We start from the raw sequence: 20,453 nt of genomic DNA, 5'->3' as shown, positions 1-20,453 counted from the left end.
CTTCTCTGCACTACCACAGCAAACGGGGAGGGGGGCTAGAAAGATAAATAAGAATACATTTTTTTCTCTTGTCTAGTGTCAAAATTATGATTGAATCATGGAGAGAATGGAAACCATGGATAAGAATTATATTCATAGACATTTAAAATCACATTTTGTTACTGTAAAATCTAGTCTAAGTCAACATATTCATTTCGAACCCAGACATAAAGGTTTAAGACTTTGTATTTATAAATGTAAACTAGCGCTAAAATTCAGATTACATAGATTGGCCTTATATCTGAAAAAATTAAACTGTTTATTCTTAATATTGAACCATCCAAAAAAAAGTAATGTTTAATTTAACAAATATTACCAAGTAAATAATTTGTAATATGTGCTCAATAAGTTTCTTACTAACAACAAAAAAGTCCTCTTAAAAGATACTATTATACCATATTGGTAAATATTACTTGAGAGTGTATTGTAGCAATATATTGGGCATAGTTTTGGATTTACCCACATTCTGAGATGGTTCAAGGAACACTAGTGACATAGAGTTATTAAATTAGTAATTAGAACTATTATAAATTAGTAATAATCTTTTCTTTTTCTCTAAAAGATGAAATTCCACCAATGTCCAGTAAGCCCAAAATAATTTTGAATTTCTTGTGGTTTGATCAGAGATATTCATTAATTTTCACTACTTATTGGAATTAAGTATGTTTATTATCTTTAAAAAAATTAAGTCATAAAAAAAGGGATAAGAGCGAATGAAGGGTCTGTTTCCATAAATGGTCCTGAAAGCCCATTTATAAAACTATACAAGCAATGTGTCCCAGAAGGTCCCAGAACCTGCATGAGTTTCAACTCTGTTCACTATTCTTCCTTGTGGCCATACCCTGCCGACACAGCCTTAAAGGCCTAAGGTAAACATCAAATAAAAAATATAAATCAATAGATCAATCAATAAATAACCAAAACAAAACATTAACAACAACAAAAATCTATTAGCAGAGAGGAAAAGGGGTTAAGGGGACACTCGGTAGATCAGAAATCTGGGTTTGCCTTTACTTTCTTCTGCATTTCTGAGCCCACAGGACTGGTAGGAACTGGTAAACTCCAGATCGTACTTAAGTTTTTGCCAGTTCCTAGGAAGGTGTGTCAGCTTCCCAATTGTGGAGTCATTTTGGTTCTTTAGTGAAATCTGACACGTTTTTGCTTACTACTCTCTGTTTTCTAAAGGCCCGACTTCTAAACATATCCAACTTGAAGCATTATAATCACTGCAAATGCTCCTACTGTTCCCTACCTGGGAATACATTTGTGCGTGAGAAGAAAAGGAAGCTGCTGCATTAATTTGTCATATAACATAACACATTCGCATGGCAGTAAAGCTCTAACTCAGTAGTTCTCAAACATTTCCATCCTGCAAGAATGGGCTAGGTAGAGGTGAGAAGTATGATAAGTAGGGGTGAGTGGAGGATGAGGTACTAATAGAGAGGGGCAGGCAAGGGACAAGGTGAATAATGGTGAATGAGGTGGGGGTATAAAGGAACAGATGGAGGGCAAGAAGAGAGGAGGTCGAACTCCACTCTTCAGGTCCCCTTGGGGCCTATCAACCTCCAGTTTGAAGAACACTGGTCTCATCTCCCCCTCTCCAAGAAAAAGCATATGGATATTTATTGCCTAAAAACTAATTTCAGGCAAGTCATTTCATCACACCATGCCTCAGTGTGCTGACCTAAAAAGGGAGGATGCTCTAGCCCAATGTGATTTGAGGAGAAACTAGGTTGAAGATAGACAAAATGTGACCCACGAGATAATTCTATTAAGCCTCTGCCCCTCTTAGGCCACAAAATATCAACCAGCTTGTGGGTAGGACAAACTGGCAAGCGAAAGGAGAAATGGCACAGCATCAAATGATACTGACAGACCCTTAACTGCAGTTTAACGGTGAAGCTAGAAGCCATAGAGAATCACATTATTACTAATCCATAAAGTGTAGAAATATATACACATTTAATTTGAAAAATTACAATTACACTAAAGAATAAGGAAATGCACTTCTGAGGGCAAAGGATTTTTGTTTGTTTGTTTTTACCAATACTACCTGTTGGCTGAGTTTTTTAAGGTAAGAGATAACACTGTAACTAAGTCCACAATCTAAATTATCTGATATCAGATTTGGAGCTCCCATCATCCTTAGTGCTTTCTTTAATGGCTATAAGGAAACAAAATACACAACAGTAAGAATAGAATAAATCTTAAAATACTCAAAGTTCAGTTATAAGGGGCAAAGGGACATGATTCATTTCTTAGAAGTCAAGGTGCTGCACATAAAACCAAACATGGAACATTAAAAAGTGGCAATGAAAACAGCAGAGAGGTAAGGAGCAGAGAGTAAAACAATCAGAAGAGAGTGGGATAAGAAGAGCAAGGAACAGCAAATTCAAACAGGTAAATTGCTTTCAGTCTTAGTACCCAAGTCAGAAAATCAGTTCACATTGCATTTTATTATGCACCCCATTCCTGCCATGGTAAATACTAACACACCCCAATTTCTCTTCCCAGTGACACCAATGGTACCATCTGCCTTTTCACCTCTAGAAAGTTGGCTTAAAGTTTACCACATCCACCTCTGAAATGATTTTGATCATCTTGATTTAGATTATATGATCAGTTCAAAATCATCATGAATATTTTTCTCAAATTGTAAGAACCCAAATGAGATCAAGTAATTTTTTACTCTTTTTGGATCTCCCCCACCAGTGCCCCTACTTCAAGCTGTGTCTAGGACACATTTAACAGGGACCAAGTAAATACAATGTCCTCAGAATTTTTTTTTTTTCAGAGGGATACCCCATATTGAGAATTTCTAGAGTTAAAAAGGGAAGTTGATATAATGCATGAATCCAGACTTATTTCTCTTAAATTCCAAAATTACACTTTCATAACGTTAGTTTTAATAAGAGAAACCTAGATGTGTTTTATAAAAATAACCATGGCAGTTAAAAGAAATAAAATAAAGAAAGCAGTTCTCTTTTGTGCCGCCATGACATCTGCAAGCTCTTACATAATTTGAGAAGACAATGGTGACACAAATATTTATAAATAAAAAGAAATATCTCATTTCAGGGATAAAGTTTTTGGTTCATTGACATTTCTTGTGACAAGAATCATCACTGATACAGTTAATACATATATACACGTAAATACATACTAATAAGTAGTATGGAGGCAGAGTTTTTAAGTAGCCGTCAAAAGCCTGTCGCCACTTCAGATTTGGCTTAAGCTTGTGAACTTTAAACAAGTCATCTGTAAGAGAAAACGAAATAAAATATTACATAATTCCAGTCCTAAATGCCAAGACGTGAATCAAGCAACCCACATCTACTATAACATTTCCTAGAAATCTCAAGTTTTAATTACATTAGATGAACCTTGCATTGCAGTTTATTTGATTGTCTTTTTTGGTACTATTTACCAAAATTATATATAGCATTTTTCTAGAAAATGAAATAAATCTTCAATTTACATATTTCTCTTCTGTCTGTGAAACTACATAAAATATAATATTAAAACACTGGCTCTTATCCATGTGAAATATTTTTCGGACCTGTTACATCTTGGTAACTCTACTGTAGAAATTTTCACCTGAGGGGAAATCCATGGTCACTGGTTGATGGAATATTTCTTTTATTTAAATAGAGGATGTTAAAACAACAACAACAAATGAACTCAGAGATACAGAGAACAGATTGGTGGTTGCCAGAGGCAGAGGGGTGGGAGGGTGGGCGAAACGGGTGAAGGTGGTCAAATGGTACAAACTTCCGGTTATAAAATAAATAAGACCTGGGGATGTAATGTACAGCATGGTGACTATAGGTAATAACACTGTATTGCATATTTGAAAGTTGTTGAGAGTAGATCTTAAAAGTTCTCATCACAAGGAAAAAAATTTGTAACTATGTGTGGTGACGGATGTTAACTAGACTTATTGTGGTGATCATTTCACAATATATACAAATATCGAATCATTATGTTGTACACCTGAAACTAATGTAATGTTATAGGTCAGTTACAGCTCAATAATAAATAAATAAATAAATAGTGTTATACTTTTTGCTGAAAGGTCACGGTAAGAGACTTTACAAAGTCTATGAGAACAAAGGCTAAGCCTCTAACGTCTAGGCAATGATGGCAAGCTCTAAATCATGTTTTGGATTCTCCTTAATCAGCCTATACTTTGTTTAGCTGTATTTGTCCCCTATTCATTCCTTTGATTTCAATATCAGGCATTTTCAGCCAAACTTTGAATCTCTCAAATATTAGTTAACAATTGGGTGATGGCACTAGTAAAAGCAAGTAGAGATGTTAAGTTGAAGTTCAAAACTCTGTATAACTAAATATGCTTCTTGAATACCACGTGCATTTCCTTAAATAAGCAGATACGCCCTATTTTTTCACACTTTAATTATTTTAATAATCTAAATGCATTATATACACTACATGAAAATTTCCAAAACATGTCATTATTTCCTTCTGAGGGTAAGAAAATATATTTTTTCTAATATAATAATTCAAAATCGATAACCCCAGACATCAACATGAACTTGCTACACTTACTGTAAACACCAAAAATATTATAAATTCATCCACTATTTTGTTTCTTCAGGTGTTATTGGCTCTTATTAAAAAAAATGCTTTACTTCCAGGGACAAAACCATCCCTATGCCATATGCGTAATTTCTCTACAAGTAGGGCTATTCTTTGAAATTCTGAATTACTGTAGTTAAGGAAAGCAACTACATATTTTCTTCCTTTTACTTCTATAATAAATTATTCATTCCTCCTGAAACTAACTTAAATGAATTTACAAAGTCATAAAATGAAGGTCTTTTGTTCTTTTGGTACATGGTAGAAAGAACAAAGAGAAAAAGGATCTGAAGAGATTTCTGGCTCATTGTAGCATGCAAGTCCTTTAAAGACCATTCATATTTTGACAGAAAGGAATGAGAAATCTTGGAAATATTCTGTTATACTGTGTCTTTATGTGGAGTCTGCTGAGAATTAGGCAGATTTTGGAAACTAACTGACAAATTTAAATACCACAAGACTGGAGAGACATTTAGATATAAATAGATTAGATAATGAGAGTCAATAATAGTCTTAATATTTCTAACAATGCCAATTGCAATGATTCTACCCAGGAGGCAATTTAGTCTAATTATTTCTTGTCAGATATTTTTTTAATGGGGGTGGGAGGAAGAAAGAAAATCTTCCACAGTCAAGATTAAGGGTAGAGAGCTACTGAGGTGACACTGCTTTAGTCACTATCTCTGTAGCTCAGACAATTATTTCCGTGGTATTAGATTTCCATTCACATGGAGTCTCAAGGATGACGCGGTAAAGATATCGTAAATCATTAGCTAATCAACGTCTGAAAGATGAGATGAGAGTGCAGAGGAGAGTAAAATGATACTGCCAACACCTCAAAAACTACCGATACTTTCTCTTCCAGTTCCTTTCTCCCCATTTCCAGCTTCAAAGAGGAGGAAGATGTGGGTTTGAGTCCGAGCTCAGCCACGTACCGAGCTGAGTGAGCTGTGAGAAATCACTTCACCTTTTTGTGCCTCCATTTCAGCTATGACATGGGTTTAATGATAACTGCCTTACCGCACAGGATTGTTCTGAGGAACTAGATTACGTACGCGAAAACACTGTATAAAATGAAAAAAATGGGGTAAGCTGTGAAGCACTGGCTCTATGGTGATTAACACACATTAAATTATCCTCTTTCTATTATTCTCTTCCTCCTCCTGATTGTAACTGGTCTTAACATGGAGCTGAATTTTATTTTTTATGTGAGTCTCCAGTTCTTAACGTACAACAAATAAAACAGGTGAACTGAATGTGGTACATTTAAGAAAAGAAAAAGAAGAAAAGTTGCTACAAATGCCTTAATTTCTGAAGTTATTGGCCCTCAATGGAAAAAATAATTTCCTAATTGAGACATAATCTTCTTGCCAACTGTGCTAATCTGGTTACCACCCAACTGACATGATTCTTATGACAGCTTATTGATCCAATTAAGCCTCACTTATCTGTCCCAGGCAACTTTTAGTGCTTAAATACTTAAACCTTTGTTAACTACTTTTGATGGAAATCTTGAATTAATAAAAAGAAAACAGAGGTTGCCTTTATGGACAGTTATTGTAATATGCAGTAATATAGTGATGTTTCCGGACATTATGAAGTGTATGTGACTTAACTTACCTTTTTACCTAGTGCTCTGCCCACTAAAACTGCAAATTTGTCCTTTATCTTTATATTATATCCTTAATATGGAATAGCAGTGTCTTTAAGAGCTACTAAGATAACACAGATATTAATAATGACAATAGTAATAACACCACTAATAGCATTATTGAGCACTTACTATTTGCCAGGTGAGTTCTATGCAATTTAACTGTATTAATTCATTTAATCCCGACTAAATCTTTTTGAGGTAGGTACTGTCATTATCCCCACTTTATAGATGCAATAACTGAGGCACAGAGAGGTTAAGTATCTTACCCAAGGTCACGAAGCTAGCAAGCAGCAGAGCGAGGATTCATAGCAGGGCAGCTATGCCCCACAGTCCATACTTTTAACGACTATGGAGGCTACACAACCCAGAAAATGAAGTAATGATGGAAATGTTGAGAGTGTCTATTTCAGAACCTCAACATGAAACCCAAGTTTGGGATTCAGAGGCACAAGGACCTCCAGCCTCAAAGCGTGTGAAAAACCCTATGCTCCTTGGAAGACAGGTTATAGAAAAGCCTGGAAATGGATAGTTGAAGCCAAAGGGCAGAATGGGAACTGAGTCAAGGATGGGATGGCCTTCAAATGGATGTGTGGGGTTAGGGAAGGAGGAAGAATCAAAGATGCCTCTGGGGTTTCTGGTTTGGGATGTTTGCAAAGGGATGGTGATGCTGTAGGCAGAGTTGGATTCTTGGAGTAGTAGGTTAAGGAGTACCAGGGACAAATGTCATACATGTCTCTCTGGTGACAGAAGATATTTCGGAGAGAAGGGGAACTTCGCATTTGGAGAATAGAGTGAAACAGACTAAGAGGTGACCAGGAAAACAGTGCCAGGATTTGACCTTACATAGTACAGGGGAGTCTGGGAATAGGCAACATGTGGCAACTTAGGCACAGGTTTTAGGCAAAGGAAGAACTGAATCCTTCCTTTTAGCCATTATGCCAGGTCCACATCTGACCTCTATTACTTGCAAGACCAGCAAAGGCCAGGTTTAGAGGGTGGGTCTTGTTGTTAAGTGCTATACATTTCAAGTTCTAACGGGAGACCAGATACTCTAGTAAGGGGCATTTTCATATAACTAAAAGGCAGGCTGAATTTAGACCAAAGTTGAGATCCTGGAATTCGGCCCATAATAGTTCTATAGAACTTTTCCAGGGCTCTGAGGTAAGGAGGCCATCTCCACCCCTATGGTGTCAGTGGAGACCATGTGGAGAGAAGTAACAAAAAACTCCTACTTCTCCCAGCCAGGGAGGTATCATTTTAGTGAGGATTCAGAACTGCCACCCTTGCATAGCAATAACAAGGAGCCCCCTCCCTTTCCGTGTCAACAGAGGCCAAGTGGGGAACCTGGACTTCTACCCACTCCTGGCACTTATGAGGTGGTACCTCACAATCTCTGCCAGAGTATGTGGGAGGAAGCCAGCTAAAACAGAAGGTTTAAATAAGATCCAGAGACTCATAACACACTACTGAAAATGTACAGGTTTCAACTGAAAATCACTCATCATACCAAGAAGCAGGAAGATCTCAAAACAAATTCAAAAAGACAATCAAGAGATGCCAACACTGAAATGACAGAGATGTTAAAAATATCAAATAAAGATTTAAAAAGAGCCATCATAAACCAATGTTACTGCAATAAACAAACAAACAAACAAAAGATTTAAAAAGAGTCGTCATAAAAAATGTTTCAACAAGCAATTATAAATAGGCTTGTAACAAATGAAAAAATAGAAAGCCTCAGTAAAGAAATAGAAAGGAAGAAGTAGAAGATATAAAGAAGAACCAAATGGGAATCTTAAAACTGAAAAATACAATAACCAAAATAAAAAGCTCAATGGATGGGCTCAAAAGCAGAATGGAAGTGACAGAGGAAATAATCAGTGAACTGGAAAATAGAACAATAGGAATCACCCAACCTGAATAACAGAAAATAGACCCCCCCCAAAACGACCAGATACATAATTTGCAAATTTTCCCCATTCCATAGGTTGCCTTTTCATTCTGTTGATTGTGCCCTTTGATGTACAGAAGTTTTTAAGTTTGACATAGTCCCATGTGTTTATTTTTGCTTCTGTTGTCTGTGCTTTTGGTGTCATCTCTCTCTCTTATTATTTCTTACAACTGCATATGACTCTACAATTATCTCAAAATAAAAAGTGTACTTAAAACAGAAAAATAATACTAATAGTCTAAGCAAAGATTACCTAGTCTAAACCTTCACTTTATAATTGTGAAAACTGAGGTCATAAAAGTATATTTAAGAAAAAGTGGTAAATAAATCCACAAAATATAAGTACTTTTTTATTGGTAGTCTTATTAATCTCAAAGACATAACTCATATTTTATATTAGTGACAATCACCTCTTAGATGATATTTTTATTATTTTTTTTAATGAGGTAACTGCTTTATAACATTATATAAATTTCAGGTGTACATCATTATATTTCGATTTCTGTGTAGATTACATCATGTTCACCACCCAAAGGCTAATTACCATCTATCACCACACACATGTGCGAAGCACCCCTTTTGCCCTCCCCCCTCCCCCCTTCCGCTCTGGTAACCACCATTAGAGGATATTTTTAGATTGGACTACAAAATAAAGTAGATAGGCTATCCAAAACAATCATGCTAATATATTTATGATGACTCATTCTTAACCTTCTTAACTTGCAACATTTAAAAGAATTGCTTTTTCAGTACATTTAATACATACAGCATTTATAGCACTAAAAATCTTATGCTTCTAATGACTATATTAAAACTCGGTAAAAGTTTGATCCTTTTCACAAAAATTAAGAAACCTTACCAAATAAAAATGTTCGAAACTTTACAGACTAGAAGGATAGCACGTGGTACTGTATTACTCTAAACAGATGTGGTTCTTTAAATGAGAAAAAATCTCCATACACATTTTCAGCGATATCTGAGTAACAGCTTCTGGAGTTGTTCCTTTTAGAATTTTGCCATGGAAACCAGAGCTTCTACAACTACAGTTATTGCAGAATTTACTCTTGTACCTATTGCCTTAACTTGTTACCTTACCTAAAACAGATGCCTCAAGAGCATTTAATATTCTTTTGTGGAAGAATGAGCACAGGCCAATAGCCCCACCGAAGCCTTATTTTCTGAAGAAAACCATTAGATTCTTGGAGCTTTAATCCCAATCAATGGTATTTTTTGGCCCAAGCTAGTCTACGAAAAAGCCAAGTGCACTTAAAACTGGGAGACGGGGGGGGGGGGGACAGCATTGGAGCTCGCAACGTAAAGAACAGCAGAAGAATCACACACCAGAGGTTAAGTGTCTTTTCTGTTTGATGTAAAAATAACAAGAGGAAAATGAACAAAACATAAAACAGCATGCAAATTCTATCCTTTTTAGGCTTTTATATATCCTAATATCAATTACTCTTTGACTACATTTAAAATACTTAGTCCACTATTCTTCATTTTTGTTGATTAAATGATGATTAAAGATGATAAAATGGTACACGTTTTACTTACCTAAAAGAGGGAGTAAAACTGGGTAGTTGTAGGGCATCACAAAGAGGTTTACACAAGTCAAAGTCGTACTGGCTTTTAAATAACCAAATGGATATCCGAGTTCATTGTATTTCCCACTGCTAGTAACAAATACCTGAAAAGAACATGAAGTAATGCAGTTATGACAATAAGGATTCTATATGAAACCAAACTCACGACAACATTCCACAGTGATATCTATGGCACAATTTAATTGCATGTCATTTAAAAATGGGAATAGAGCTTTTAACCTAGGGTTATGTCAAAATACATCATACTAAATAAGAATGTTCAGATTGCAATTCTTTTATAAATTATATTAAAAAATGAAACTGTACTGTGCAATAACCATTCAGAGACCACAGGCTACATCAACAATACCCAAATATTTACTTGGTTAGCACGATGGAAAATAAGGCTGAAATACGGCTAAGCGATACCACACATTAAAACAAACCGACTTCTCAAAAGAACAAGTGGTGACCAGAGTGGAGACTTTTAGGAAAACGGAACATGGTCCCACAAAAACACAGCCCATTTAAGAGTTCATGCTAACACTCCTCATGTGTACTACTATTAAATCTTGCTGTACTTCCCTTCGATGCACCATTCCCCTACCCATTTATTCATTTTTCATCCAATAAATATTTGTTAAGTAGGCTATTATAAGCCAGCCACTGGTGCTGATTATTTTGAGATAGCAAGGAGATGCTTTGGTTCAATCTGGAAGGCATTTTCTCTTGTAAATTATGCTGGAAGAGCAAACTTTCAATCAAGATGAAAACATTAATCTTTATTCCATATGACTATCATCTTATTCCTTATTGATATTCCTGATTTGATATGTATTATATTGTCAGGTCTCATAAACTTGACATGCTGTGCTGGAGTCCTCTAGCCACCATGTTTTCTCTGTGTTCCATGTTCACTCTTTGCCCCAAATCAGGGCACCAGTATATACTTTTAGAGACCTAGACCTTTGCCTTTTCCAAAGTCCTTCAGCAGGATCATTTAAAACAAAAGTCAAACTCTGATGGTAAACAGAATCCATTTACCTTGCTAATTCCTGGTACCAGCAATATCACCTACCAGGTCACTAAATTCTTGCTATATTTAGTTATAGCTAAGGATAAATCTTTCCTATGTAATTTATGACTCCACAAAACAATGAGTTGTGCTAAAACATGACTCATCTACTAGATTTCATGTCTTAATTTGAACCTTCATAGAAACAGATAACTGAAATAAAACATGTTGGATTTCCCCCTATTTCCTAAGTGTGTATAATAAAAGTGGGGGGGGTGATCATAAAGGAGAAAAAAGTTACATACAGCCCTCAAGGGTCAGACCTATGATTCACATGAAAGGAAAAGCACTGGGTTTTATTCCTCTCTCACTCTCTTTCTCTCTTTCTTCCCTCTCTCCCTCCCTCCCTTCCTTCCCATAAGTCCCTTGAGTTTTTCCAAAAACCTTATCACCTGCAGATTCATAGAATTTAGGGGTTCCGAGGGATCATTAGAGACTGTCTAGTCTAGAGAAAGTAAGTGTCTGATCCAAGACCACATAGTTGGTGGCCAAGCTAGGCTTAGAATCCAGTCTCCATTATGATTTTGCCAAATTTCCTGGCTCCTGGTTCATCTTATTCTTTTCCACTTCCACTAATTCATTGCATTAAAACTACTCTAAACCAAAGTAACATAACGTACAAGAGAAAGCCATATGGTTATATTTGAGAGATGGTGCAGGGAGTGAGGACAGGATTTCTTAAGTTTCTTTGGAGAAGATTTACAACGAATGTGCTATATAGAAAACAGGGTTTATTTTAGGGAAAAAGTAGAATTTGCAATTTTACTTGCTTTTATTGAAAATTTTTTTCAACCCATAAATTCAAACCTCCTATCTTGATTTTAAGTTAGCATTCTATTATCTATATCTCTACATTTCTGGCACATTTTTTGGTGTATTTTATTGAAATATAAACATATGTTCAAAAAAATGCATGAATTATAAGGGTATAGCTCAATTAATGTTCACAAATTGAAAGTACATGTGTAATCAGCACCCAGATCAAGAAATAGAATATGACCAGAAACTCCCTCATGTCCTTATCTGGTCACTACTCTGCACCCCAAAGAGAAGCCACTATCCTGACTTCTAGCAGAGGCAGTTTTATCTCTTTTTCAATGTATATAAAGTAGAATCATACAATATGTGATCTTTTATGTCTGCCTTCTTTCTTTCAATATTATATTTATGAGACTGCTCTGTTTCTTGGACTTTTACAGCCTTGCTTTAAGTCTGTTCCTTTTTTCCTACCCGGTTTTAGCATCTTTGGAGAATTCAAGTAGCTTAAAGACAACTAGTAGCAATAATCTCACATTTTGGGACAAAACAGATGGCAGTCTGAAAGTGTTCCTTGTGTAAGTAGAACCTAACAATTATTGATTGCTATATGGTGCTGTGAAAATATATATGGTGCTGTAGAAATAAAGCAAACACCCTTAATGTGTAGGACTTTTTTATTCTACCCAAATAAAAATGCTGTGACTGCCATGTCTGGATTTTTACAAACTAAAATCCAAAGGTGAGTCTGTTAACAGATCAGCAAGCCCTCCTGGCTGAAGTCTAACACTTGGAAGAGCCAGTGTGTGTGCATTTGCCTCATCCAAGTAAAATCCCCACTCCACACCCCAATGTGGTTTGTACTACAGGAAGAAGAGTTGGATTACATTACATGAATACAGACAGTACTTTCAGGGCTTATGGTTTTTTTGTCAAAAATATCTTGTACTTCTAATCTGTCAAGTTCACACTAAGGGCTGAGAACCTTGCTTCAGTTGCAGAAGCCATAGCTGAATAGAATGACATGCTTTTGGGTAGGGATTCTTAACCTGGGGTCCCTGGATAGGCTTCAGGGGAGTCCTCCAAATCCTCAAATACGCAGGTTTCACCAGATTCTACTATCTTAAATGGGAATGGACACTAGGCTAAGGATTCATATCAGTCTGAAATTATTTTCTTGGCCCCATTGCTTATTTAATAGTATTTGTGAGAAACGTTATTAACAAACTCAGCCTAATTGTTCCCAGATTAACCTTTGAAACTTCTTAAAACAATTCCCAGATCCCAGAGTGGTTACAGACATTTGGCTAACAGGTAAGGATAAGTACCTGCCAGCAGGTATGGGGAGACTTTCTTTCCAGGATGTACTGAGTTAAGGGTGAAGGTTCAAGTTCATATTTGTCAAAGGGAAGTTTGTCTATTACCATTGGCTCACAATCTACACAGGAGAACCTCACAACAGGATGAGATGTTCGTGGAGGCTAAAAAACAAGAGGGGAAAACATGGTCTGTTATCAAGCGAGCTCACATTTCTGACAATTCTGCAACCCCTTTCATGTTCTGTTAAACCATCACTGAGATACAGAGTAGTGTTTTGAGAAAGAAGGCTTCTGATCTCTAGGCATCACCAATGGCTTCCATGGGAGGAGGGGACTCAGATTCTTTATCTCTATTATCTACTCAGCACTGGGAAGAGGAAAGGTAAATTATAACACTCATAACTACAATTTCAGTGAAGTAAAAAATAAAAATAAAAAATAAAACTGCTTTGAATATGTTTGAGAAGTCATTATGATCCGTAGGATGAGCTCTGAATTTCAGATCCACTTTGCGACCTCCAAACCTTACCTGCTCTTTCTTCCTTTGTACCATGAGGTTATAGTCCAGATACTGCCAGGAAAGAAGAAATCCATGAAGATGTCTAATGAGGCAATGACAGAGCTAGAGCCACTAACAATCAAGATGAAAAACTGTAATGGCATGGAAAGGGCAAGAGAGACCAAAAACGAGCCACTCACAATTCCAGGGCCCAGTTGAATTTTTTTTTTTTCAGTTGAATTTTTACAGAATTTCTCACACCCATATGCTTGCCTTGAACAGCTGGAGCTGGGGATGCTTTTAGTTGGGCTGCAAAGGCCTGTGTGCCTGGGGTACCAGAGCAGATTGATGGAGCAGCCATTTTAGGAACAGGTTTAGCTTGTGGGAATGGAGAGCGCCAGAGAGAGAAATGGTGGCAGCAAGGGCAATATGGAGAGATAAGGAGACAGGACAAATCCCAGGGCCAAGGGTGAGACATGGCTCCACCTATTCTTGCTGAGAGATCTGTAAAGCCAATATGAACACGATAAAACATCTCTGTGTCCTTTATAATAGGGAAAAACATGCTCATTTGCCTTTATAATTTACAAACCTACACCATGTTTTAGGAGCTGAGAAAAATAGTTCTCATATGTGCTTTTATAGCTGGAGGAATGGTAACATGAGCTATGTGTGAGTTACCTCGAATATCTTTTATTCCAGTTTTTCCTGGTTTTAATTTTAATTAAGCTTCAGAAATATCTCTGGCTCATTAGATTCAAACCTATAAAAAAGCGACAAGGACATGAGTGAAGCCCCATTACTACAAATTCGTAACTAAAACATTGACTCTGGGGTTTGAAAGGGCTGAGAGTAACTGGGCACTGAGATTTGGCAAGTGTGCCACCTTGGAGCCCTGAGGGAAGGAGGAGGCACTTCACCCTCACTCACAGCAGGGGCTGAAATGGCTCTTCAGTTGGACATTCAGGCCTTTCATGGCTACTCTTGAAAAAATGCAGGAACCTAAAAATAGTAATCCAGGAGAAAATGCAGTTCATGTCAGAATTTTCTAAAACTTAGACAGAATATAGATTAGCTGAACCAGGAGGCACTAAACTGGAGGAGTAGTGACCTTTTTGTGCCTCCTCCCCCCACACAAGAAGGATTACTCTGGCCTTTTTCTATTGGCTGGCGGGTGAGAGGAAGATGAAAGGGAGCGTGGGTTTCATATGGCTTCCCTTTTTACTAGACACCAACCCTTCCCCCACAAAAGTCAATTCATCCCGTACCAGGAGCAACCAACTACAATATCAAATCCTCTCCTACCAAATGCAGTGAACAAAAAGACAAGTCCTTGCTTAGAGATCATTTTAAAAATATTGTTTAATTACCCATCATTGAAAGGTGCATTGCCAAGGAACACAAGTCCATTGATTGCAAAAAATGAAAAGTAGTTCCACAAAGCTCCATTAGGTGTCTAACGACTCCCTAAAAGAAAGTAGAATGACCTCTGTTTTGAATATTTTTCCAGAACCTATACAAGGTGCCACCTAAGTTCTAATTTCCTGAGGATGTACATGAAAATCAACGTCAGCACTTTTTAGCCATTGTGTTTACCATGTAAATCAAGTCAGCTACTCTGAAACAAAAACCAAGTCACAGATCACAATAGCATCAAAGATAACAATGCTTTAATATCCAAAGAGGGCAGTTCAATTGGCAAAGACAACTGGAAGAAAGAATGCCAGAAGAGAAAAGAAGTCCTCTCTTGCTTTTGAGTACAAGCTAGATTTCCAGCAAGAGACAGAAGGCATGGCTTAAAAACCTCAAAGCTATTTTAAAAGGTTCACTGTAATCAGCAAATTGAAAATCCAGAATGATGTTTACCTTTTTGTTTCATGACACTTACTAGTGAAGGTAAATTCTGATCTGGCCAAAAAGATTCTGGAATTGGCCAATGTCCAACAGGAACACCAGTTTTAGAGTTAGGTCGTACATAAATGAGCTTATGACAACTATGCCATGGTTGAGCAACAAACGAATTGCTTGGCCTAGATGCATCCATAAGTCCATCTAAAAGTGAAACAAAAGACAGATTAAGGCATGAATTTCTTTTTACAGCTGCTGATGTTCTTGTCCAAGTTTTTCAGCTCAAAGCAAGGTACAAAACAAAACCAAAACAGTGATTCATGAAAAATGGAAGAAAAAAAGCAACTCTACTAAAATTTCTGAATGTTCTTTGCAGCAACTCTTTCACCTAATCCATCCTCTCTAATCCAACATCGCACCCCCCTCATCCTTAACTACAACCAAGATGTGTAGTTACACGGAAAACTATTGTAAAATTAGTTTTACATTTTCTGAGATTTGGACACACAAATTAAACTCACCAAACCACTACAGTTAATTTTCCAAATTAGGCAAATGAAATTGTTCATGCCTGGTATTGTTCTACACTTTTGGAATCTGACAAAATAGGTCATAAATTCTATTTAGATTTTCTTTCTATTCCCAATTAGATGAAAAAAGTATTCTTTACTAAACAGTGAGACCCAATGACCACAAAGGCAAAATAAAAACTATCCAAATTCACGCAAAGGTAGAAAGAATGTGATGATACAATCCATGTATATAGTTGGGGAACAGAACACAAAGCAAATGCATCCAGTTTATTGTGGACTAATTCATTATAGTTTTGCCATCCACCACTCAAATTCCATGGAAACTGGGCACTGTATAATGCTAAATAATGTATCCAGAATGCATTTTAATTATTTAAACTAGCATATTTCATTTGCCCCCAAAACAGGGCAAGGCAGAGTTACATAAACCTTTAATGCAATGATTCATTAGTCTAAATTATATTTGTAAAAGATATGTTTTAATAATTTGAATCTCATTTTTCTTAAATGACAGGTCATTTGATTTATTTATTTCAGCATTACTTTAAACGAGTAATTACGTTAGACCAGGAGATTTACTGGGCTCCATGGAGCTCTAGGGAGGACATGTAATAGCTTCCAGGGACCAAGAGACCCCCCCTGAAGTTGAGCTCACAATTCTGAGGATGCGCATTTCTCTGAGGAGAGAGTTCTTAGCTTTCATCACAATCTCAAAAGTTAAGAACTCTGGACAAAGGGGAAATGAAGCTAGAAAGAAAATCTGAGCTATTCACGTGACATCGAATCCAATAGATTTTCAGTATGAAAGTTCCCAGTTCACGTTAAGGTAATGAACACAAAATTAGGGATTGAGCAGTCAGTCATTCACAATATAACATGTTCTTCCTTTATGATTAATTTAATTTAATATAAGCTGTGAAGCCTCAGTCTTCTATGGTGGTCTTCTTAAATTGGAGTCCAAGAAACCCCTGAAATTAAATAAAAATTGTGTGTGTGCGGCCTATTTTTCTAGGGCAAGGGGTCTCCATTTTTCCAACAGCTTCTCAAAGGATTCTGGGAACTAAACAGCAAAAAGGTCAGGAAGTACATGATCCACTGCTTCAGACTGAAATGTGTTGTCTTTCTGCCCCTGTGTACTTGTTCCCTTTGCTTCCCTAGGCAGCTACCACCGATTGTGGCCACGGCAATTAAAATGTGTGGATCAGATTAGACAAGCACCATGGTAATGATGGAGTCTAGGTACACACATGTATGTATGTGTGTGAACTGGCAGGAATGAGCAGAAGCAATAGCCTAACAGTGCTGCGAGGAAGCCTTGCAATACGATTTGAGAGAGAAGGTCCCTTCCCCCTATACAAAAGGAGCTCTGCTTTCATCTCTTTTGAGATGTTGCACTTCCTGTAAAATCTCATCTGAAGAGAAAAGGCTCTGCAGTTAAAAAGTGGCCAGGAAAATACTGATGTAGCATCGTATGGAATAAAAGCAGTTCCTGGATAAACATTCACAATCTCTTGCTGATGTGCGGTAACACAGATTTCATAAAGATAGCTTGGCACATTTGGCGCTCACAAGATCAAAACCAGATTACTAGTTAAGTGGCACTCTGTAGCGAATCTCCAGATATTTTGTGAATAGGGAGGTGAATAATTCAGTGTCATCCCAAGACTTGGACTAGGTAATATGAAATGGGTAGGGAAAAGGAAGAATTTTCTCAGGAAGATTTGACATTGAATTAAAGTCGTTAGAATTTGGCTACCTGACATACACAGGCAATGAATGAATGGTAGTTGTTTGGGTGGATGTAACCACTTGAATGTGTGTGGACAGTGAAGACTGTCTATTATGATTAGTTTGTCTTCCCAATGTCAGACCATTCTCCTATATAACACTTTAGGGCAGAAAAAGTCATCTACTGTACCTTCTCCAATGGGAAGTGGATCTGGTCCCGTTTTTTCAAAGTTAATAACTACACCACTCTGAACTTTTTGAACTAGAGATTCTAAACATTGATTCAACATTCTTTGTGTTCTAACACAGTAGGAGCGACCTATACCAGAAGGAAAAACAAACAGTACTAGTTTGATCAAATAAAATACTATTTAACAATACAAGCATTTGAAATCCTAAACTGTAACTTGAAATAATCATAAATACATTGGCAGCCAACATTACACTAATGTTGAGCTTAAGCAGCAGAGTTAAAAGATTCTGAAAAAAAAAAAAACATGTAAAGACTGGATATAGCATTTCAGAAAAATTATACTCTGCTGTCCTGAATTCTTCCTTTAGAAATATTAAATATTGCCACTACCTCCTGTGACTTCACACATCTGTGTGATGGCAGATTCATCAGTTGGTACACTCCCTAGTTGCTCTGGTTCAGTAGAAGCCAGTCCAGGCAAACGCAACACCAGGGCAAATAACCTTTGATCCCAACGAAAAGGTTCTTTGGTTAGTTCACTTCCAGGCAGAGGAGAATTCAAAGGAAGATGAAGCTGATAAGGCAAAATTCGAAAAGTTTCATCATAACAACCCATACAAAAACGAAGAAAGGGAAAGAGTTAAAGGGTTCACTTTTCTTTCACGTACTCAATAAAATGAAGCAATCTTTCAAGGATTACCAAGATGGAAGGTTCGATCAAACTTATTCGTAACTGGAAATTTATGCCTCCCACAGAAATAGCTACATGTTCTCTGCCATTTAAACGAAATTTTAAAAAATGAAATCTCACCTCTTCTTGAACACCAGCAGTACTTGTTAACTTGTTTCCATCTGTGATGGTAATTAAAATAGATGGTTCTAAAAAAAATGGATTTCTCCCCTAAAATACATTTAAAAAGTATTAGAACCGTGTAAAGTAATAAAATTGTATTTACACTTTTACATTTGTGTTGCCAGTGATCTCTCAAGTGTGTGATAAAATTTGCCTGGATAAATAAGAAGGAAAAGATTAGGGACTGAAGTGGGTGGGAATCAAAATAACAATCCCTGAAAAGGTAACATTCAGAATAAACTCAGGAATTCTTATAATTCAGAACTCCCTAAACTATAACATCCAAATACCCCTCTCCCTCTGCTTTCCAAGTAATCATAAAAGATATTAAAGAGATTGTCATGGCAACATCATCCACACCCGTGAATCCATTCACCTGAGTCAAAATCCAGGCACAGATAGGGGGACATTAGTGACGTACGCTCTGCAACCTGGAGAGTGACTCTGGTTATTGGGAGCAGAGTTTTTACAGTAGGAAAGGACAATGGTAGCAGCAGCAAATGCTATTCTGCCTTCCTCTTATTCTAGAGCTTTTTCATTGAATTGAGAGGGACGAGGGAGTTAAGGACACTGAAAGTTTTTCTTCAATAGTCTTGTTTCAGTATTTCTCAGCAATGTATTCATCCCATTCTCAGATATCTGACCATCTAATGGGTAGGAAATTTCAACTCTTTTATGATCAAGCCACATACAAGACCCCAAAAAGGAGGGATTTTTTTCAAGTGTGTATTTAAAAGATATATGAACCTCCTTTTGGAAGTTACGAAAAGTAGCAGAAAACTGGTAACCATGCCCAATTTTAAATTCTTACCCCAAGTCACCAAAATAAATTAGCTGTACTCACTCAAAATTTTTTTTACCTGTCCATAATTGTCTATTCCAGATATTAATCTATTGAGATTTAACAAATCAAATGAGGATCTTAGAGCCTGACCAAGAGTAGTCAGTCCAGAAGCCTGAAGATTTTTTAGTTCACTCATGAATGTTGCGTGATTTTCCTTCCAACCAGCCTGAAAACCAAACATTTACAAAGAAATTCCCAATTATACAATGAACAATATATAAAGTGCAAACAACCACTAAACAGCAAGTACCAAACCTCTAACAAATTAATAGTTCCTTAATCTAATTCTATTCTATTCTAATTCTTGACTGATCAAGTGGAACTAAAGCAAGTAGTCAGTTTCAGAAAGATCTGCCAGCATTAATGATCAAGAGCAAAGATACAAACAATGCAATCATCCATTATGGTCGGAGGGCTTTGGCTCAAGAAGTCCAGTTTTCTATTCAGGCTCAATCAAACCTACCAAAACACCTGGGTATTTACCTTAGTTTGACACTGATGATGCGCTGGAGTAAGGGGGAGAGGAAAGAGTAATTATTTAAATGCATTGTCTTTGATAGAGACAATTAGCTACTGAGTGTCTGAGCTACATGAACTTTTCTAACCAAGATGCTTCTTTCCAAACAATATTTTCACTTTAAAGAATAGAGTAAAGGGGGAATTACAGGAATAGAGCCACAACTATTTGGAGACAAGCCTTCTGGCATCGTCAAGCATTCAGAAAGCCCCAAATCTAGAACAAGCGAGAAAGAAAAGAAATAAAAAAGTTTTGGAAAAAAAGCAGCATCCCCTAGGTACCCCCAGCAGCTATGAACAGCAGCAAAGAATCAAAGGCTCAAGGTCAACAGCCAACATGCTGTGATTGAATGGTTTGTAGAATAGAAGGAAAGAATCATGTTGACTGGTCAGTGATGGCTATAAAAACAAAGCAGCACAAAACGCCAAGAAGAGAAGCCAAAAGAAGATGGCAGCTAACAGC

General features: G+C 36.9%; 1 protein-coding gene across 7 annotated transcripts in view; it reads right to left on the bottom strand.

The window, feature by feature from the left end:
- The window catches only part of INTS6L (integrator complex subunit 6 like), a 53,608-nt gene that overhangs the window by 9,695 nt on the left and 23,460 nt on the right, over positions 1-20,453 (bottom strand). For 3 of the 7 annotated variants that reach the window (XM_058536814.1, XM_058536816.1, XM_058536820.1), the window contains exons 3-11: positions 19,491-19,640; positions 18,589-18,678; positions 18,168-18,351; positions 17,775-17,903; positions 15,364-15,527; positions 12,986-13,138; positions 9,798-9,930; positions 3,203-3,297; positions 2,093-2,203 (exon numbers count right to left, since the gene is read on the bottom strand). In XM_058536814.1, coding sequence (XP_058392797.1) covers positions 2,093-2,203; positions 3,203-3,297; positions 9,798-9,930; positions 12,986-13,138; positions 15,364-15,527; positions 17,775-17,903; positions 18,168-18,351; positions 18,589-18,678; positions 19,491-19,640 — 1,209 coding nt within the window. Of the gene's footprint in view, positions 1-2,092; positions 2,204-3,202; positions 3,298-5,573; positions 5,703-9,797; positions 9,931-12,985; positions 13,139-15,363; positions 15,528-17,774; positions 17,904-18,167; positions 18,352-18,588; positions 18,679-19,490; positions 19,641-20,453 lie in introns of those variants that run through there. The other 4 variants (XM_058536815.1, XM_058536819.1, XR_009217690.1 and 1 more) reach the window with 3 other exon arrangements.

Source organism: Diceros bicornis, chromosome X, assembly GCF_020826845.1.
Source record: "Diceros bicornis minor isolate mBicDic1 chromosome X, mDicBic1.mat.cur, whole genome shotgun sequence".
Classification (NCBI taxonomy): domain Eukaryota; kingdom Metazoa; phylum Chordata; class Mammalia; order Perissodactyla; family Rhinocerotidae; genus Diceros; species Diceros bicornis.
The sequence above is the reverse complement of the archived record's forward strand: the minus strand, read 5'-3'. Positions and strand labels throughout refer to the sequence as shown.